At 44.1% G+C, this 5,269-nt stretch overlaps 1 protein-coding gene across 3 annotated transcripts in view; it reads right to left on the bottom strand.

Annotated features, from left to right (window-relative positions):
* Positions 1 to 5,269, bottom strand: part of Lancl1 (LanC like 1) — a 37,470-nt gene that overhangs the window by 6,993 nt on the left and 25,208 nt on the right. For all 3 annotated transcript variants that reach the window (XM_031367814.1, XM_031367816.1, XM_031367815.1), the window contains exons 5-7: positions 3,975 to 4,110; positions 3,251 to 3,397; positions 858 to 1,040 (exon numbers count right to left, since the gene is read on the bottom strand). In XM_031367814.1, the coding sequence (XP_031223674.1) occupies positions 858 to 1,040; positions 3,251 to 3,397; positions 3,975 to 4,110 (466 nt within the window). The remainder of the gene's footprint in view (positions 1 to 857; positions 1,041 to 3,250; positions 3,398 to 3,974; positions 4,111 to 5,269) is intronic.

The raw sequence follows: 5,269 nt of genomic DNA on the forward strand, positions 1-5,269 counted from the left end.
CGTGTCCACCTGGCCAGAATCCCGTGTCCCGCGGAACAGGGACCCCCGCGAGAAATCCCGGTCCGTGGCAGTTTTATATATACAATTCAGTGGCATCACAGTCATGAAGTTGTGCACCCAGCATCACTTTCATTCTTACCACTACACATTAAGCAACATTCCCCGTTTTCCACTCCCGACCTGATACCTTCAATTTTCTGTCTGTAATTTCCTCATTCTAGATACTTCCTATTAGCCATCACTCCATATAAGTACAATTTCCTCTTCCATATTGCATTTCTGGGTGTCTACTTATTTTGCTTAGCATGTTTTCAAAGTATGTGAGTATTACAGTCTACATTATAATTCCACTCCCTTCTATAACTAGATATTATTCCATGGCATGTGCAGACTATAGTTTATCTATATATTCATCTGTTGATGGATAATGGATATTTTTCACATTTGTCTTAGAGCAGAGCTGTTATGGATAGTCATTTCGGAGGGGCATAGGTCTAGAGTGGAATTGCTAGGTTGAATGTCAAGTGCTTGATTGTTTAAGAACCAGCAATCTTTCTGCACAGCAGCTGTACCATTTCACACTGCTGAAGCAACACGTAAGGATTCTGCTTTCAGTCGTGATTCTGGGGTATTTATCTTGGCTTTGCGACTTCTGTTATCATCTTGACTACTCTGTCAGTGAAGCAGCTTCTGGTGTCCAGTGTGGTAGGATGGACACTGTGAGAATGGATGCTAACCCATTCAGCACAATGACCTTAGCTCCACAGCTGTTCATAACCCTTTTATGATTGAGAATAGAGTTGCTATACAAGTGTCTACTATGTTGTTGTTGTGGCTAAACAAGAGACATGAGGTACCTTGTATGCTTGGATGAGCATATAGATGACCCCAGGAGCACCATGGCACCAGTGGACAAGCAGGTCTCTGGTATCATCCAAACATGGAGGGTAATTGCCGGAAGGAAACTTCAGCCGGCAGACAAAGTCTACACTGGGCTTCACCAAACTATGTAGCTTTCCTTGGTTCACGTGAAGGACGGGCTAAAAAGGAGAAAGAGGATTATTAGTTCTGCTGAAGAAAATGACATTCCTAAAACTCAAAATGAGTTTAAAACCAAACCAGAAAAAAAAAATGTCTAAAAAGGAAATGTGAAGTCATTAAAAGGCTTCACATCTCTTATGATTTCCTCATCTGCTAGATGGCCTTGTTTTAATTTTATTTTATGATTTTAAAGAAATGGAACAAAGTACAGATAGGCCATTATTGAACTCTTAAGGCCTTCTGTATGTGTTACTTCCAACGACTGCTGTTATGGACATCTTCATAAGAACTCTTCCCAAGTCAATGTTTGCAAACAAGGGTGAAATAGGTGTTTGTTGAGTGCAAAGATGCACTGACCACCAAGCCCGGCTCCCACGTTAAGACAGAAGTGCTGGGTACTGTCTGTGTCATGGAAGGACGCAGGGCTGGTGGACTCGAGACCTGATGCAGAGGTGCAGTGTGCCCCAGCACCAAATGGAAATGACGTGTACGCTGGATTATTCTAATACTAGGATAGAGAGATTTATAAGTCATGGTGATGCAGGGCACATGGATATTATTTGGAATATAATCTTGTCATTTTCTTTTTGATACTGTTCTTAATTCAGGGCCTGTTTATTATTTTAAAGACACACGGGAAAGGGCATGTGGGATGACGGTTGCTCAGTCAAGGGATGGTGAGCAAACGACATGATGTAGTATGTCCTTAGCATTCTAGTAGTCCTTCCAGACACGGAAGACTCGTACTTTACAAACTATTCAATACAAAGTATTAAAGCGGAGTGAGTCACTCCTCAGGAGTTATTTTAGAAATAATGCTGTTCAATGTTGATAGCTAGGCATGTTCACGAACAGATTTTCATGACTAAAACCTTCATCATTTCGGGTAGATAACAACCTGGAAATTGAAAAATCAATACTATGGCTTTCAGATTTCTTATTAGAGCTAGCAGAAAGAGGCAGGTTAGCTATCTCTTGACTATCAGATTTAATTATGGGTCAAAACTACCCAGTCACTGATAGGTACGATTTTAACTCACCTTGAATGTCAAGAGACACAAGCCTTCTTTTCATGAAAGATGTTTAAGAATCTACATGTAGAAGCTTTTGCTCTCTTTCTTGTCTCTCATTCTCACTTCTCGCCCTCCTCCCCCTCCCTTCTCCCGTCTCTCCACATGGCCATGGCCGCCCTCTGCTTCTTCATTCTTCTCCCTCTCTTTGCCTTTCTATAACAAAGCTCTAAAACCATGAAGAAAAAAAAAAAAGAATCCACATGCAGTTCTAGAAATAAAAGTCACCAAGGGAACATTCTAGAAAAAGGAATTTAAATCTTGTTTGTCAAAAATGCTAATTATATAACTTCTCCTAGAAAACAGATTAAGTGAATGAATGAAAAAATGAATGAATGCGGGTTGGCCTCTCATCACTGCTCCCAAACTGTGACTCTAGTCTAAAGCCATCATGGGTTAACAAGAGGTATGACATGGTTTTGTATTCTTGCAGCTAGAAGGAGACATATCCACGCATGCTGGACACACAAGTACCAACACCTTCCTTTATGCGACACTGTGAGTTGTAAAGAAGAGGCCCTTGCCTCTGCTGCCATAAAGAACCCATTTTCTTCTGCCATAAAATCTCATTTGCAAGCACCAACTGTGGCCTTAGAACTAGGCACCCCCCGAGTTCTCTGAGTTCTCTTTGTCTTCTGTCTTTCTAACTTGGGGTGATGCCTCCCACTACTGTGAAAACCTAAGAACTATAGGGCACAGCACAAAATCCACTGGGTAGTCTCCCAGTGAGCCTTAGGCAGCGTGCGCACACTGCTTTCTCTTCCTTTTTTTTTTTTTTTTAATTGATTTTTGTTTTTACTCCTGAAGTTCATTTCAGTGGGTTTTCTTTATAATAGAGAATAATACTTATAACTCAAGGCATTTGTGAGAGAGAAGAGCAAAGAGCACATCACAGAGAATTAGAGGTCATGCTCCTGCTCCAGGGGCATGCTGTGAGTACATGTTCACCTGGTTCGAGCAGTGTCCCCTGGGTGGTGTCTTCATGCTGTCACACCTGCAGGAGCACCCTGCCTACTGCACCTCTGCTGAGGTCAGAGGACCGCAGGGAGTGTGACTCAGTGGGTGGCAGACGAGAAGACAGTCTCAGGATCTGCTCCCCGGCCAAAGCAGCTTAGAGTCTTGCCTTGTGTATGTCTTACCTGCATCAGGTAGTAATAAATGCCCGCCAGGCCATGAGCAGCCCCCACGTAATACTCCTGGTACCACTCATACATCAGTGGAGACTTCGCCGCCAAGTTTCTCTTTCTAGATAGTTTTTCCCCAGAGGTTAAGATGGTTTCACAAACCTACAGGGAGAAAGTCAAGCAAAATAACAAGATGGTTAGACAGGAAGTGCTGTTGGTGGAGGCAAGGGACTTTTTGCTAAGAAGTACTGAATTACTGGAAGGGAATCACACAATCTTCCACCAGGAAGGACACAGTCCCCTTCTGTGAACACATTCTGCCTAGTGGACTGCAGCTGAGGACGACCCCCAACTTTTTTCTTTTTTCTTTTCTTTTCTTCTTCTTCTTCTTTTTTAAAGCACTTTTAAGAATCCACACATCTTTCAAAGAAAAATAGAAACTCCTCCTGGCACTGAAGGAGATACTTGTGTCTGAGAGATGAGACCTGCCTCCATCTCCCCCAGAATGGGCCCCTGATCAATCAAACGGGGCAGGGCGGCCTCCTGACTCCCTCGGCTCCTGATGGGGCTCCTGATGGGGTTTCCTACAGACCGAGTGTGACGTTGTTGGCTCTCTGACTGTGCCTCACCTATAGAGGTCAAACACATGGTCTTCTTACATGGGAGGCACTAAGTGACGAGACAAACAGCATGTAAGCAGCTGCCTAAAACACTCCTCAACCCCACAGAACTGGATTACCTGCTGAATATGGCTCTGAGGAATCTTCTCCTCTCCAAAGTTCTTATTGACAAAAAGCAGAGCAAAGATGTAGCCTATGCGGCCATAGAGCATTTCATTTGGTACGTGGGGATCAATCTTATTTAGGTGAATGAGCCTAGGAATAGAAACATTTGTCTATGATCACCTGGCAGGGGTCAGACACCGGCATATCAAATGGTCCATTAAAAAAAATATAAACAGCAACACATAAGCATACGTACCTAAAACCACAGTTAAAATTAGCCCCATACTGAGTTCACAATGGAACTGGTCAAACACAAGGAGCATGAACAAGTGACGCAGAGGCTCCCTGATTCTCTCTAGCATCTCACATACACTGGCTCTAAGACTTGTGCTTAAGCAGTGGGGATGGAGGAGCTAGCAGGCACTGCCTCACAGCATTTACACGGCTGACATGCAGAAAGCTACTGGCTTTAATGAAATGCTTGCTGTATCCTATTCGCCTTGGGGCTACTGAATCAGGTTAATACTGTAAATACTGGCATTGGGGAGGCTGTATGGGATGTATATGTGTGTGTATATATATATATATATATATATATATATATGCACATGTATTCATGTATATATTTTTATTTAAATTATGTATTATATACTTAATTATATATAATGTTTTCTGTTTCTTAGAGGGTAAGCTATTTCTAGAGGGATCTGTCTAAGATGTCTTACATGACTTGTGATCCAACAATTTCGATCCAGCTGTTCTTCAGTATATGCTTATGCAGGTCTTTGAGGAACGCAGACAGCTGGCACATGTGTTCTACATCACTTTCCAGAATGATTCTACAAGGGGGGCTATATAGATTTTTGTGCCTTGTTTTCCTGCTACGACCCATGCTGAGTGACCAGGCAGGTCAAGGCTCTTCTGGGGGGAGAAACAGCTTCACAGAGGCTGAGCAAGCGGGAGCACACTCTATACTCCCTGAGCACCTGAGAGGCGCAGGCGGGAGCACACTCTATATTCCTGAGCACCTGGGAGGCACAGGCCAGGCGGGAGCACGCTCTATACTCCCTGAGCACCTGGGAGGCACAGGCGGGAGCACGCTCTATACTCCCTGAGCACCTGGGAGGCTCAGGAGGGAGCACATTCTATACTCCCTGAGCACCTGGGAGGCGCAGGAGGGAGCACATTCTATACTCCCTGAGCACCTGGGAGGCTCAGGAGGGAGCACACTCTATACTCCTTGAGCACCTGGGAGGCACAGGCGGGAGCACACTCTATACTCCCTGAGCACCTGGGAGGCACAGGCCAG

This window comes from Mastomys coucha, unplaced genomic scaffold, assembly GCF_008632895.1.
Source record: "Mastomys coucha isolate ucsf_1 unplaced genomic scaffold, UCSF_Mcou_1 pScaffold14, whole genome shotgun sequence".
NCBI classification, from domain to species: domain Eukaryota; kingdom Metazoa; phylum Chordata; class Mammalia; order Rodentia; family Muridae; genus Mastomys; species Mastomys coucha.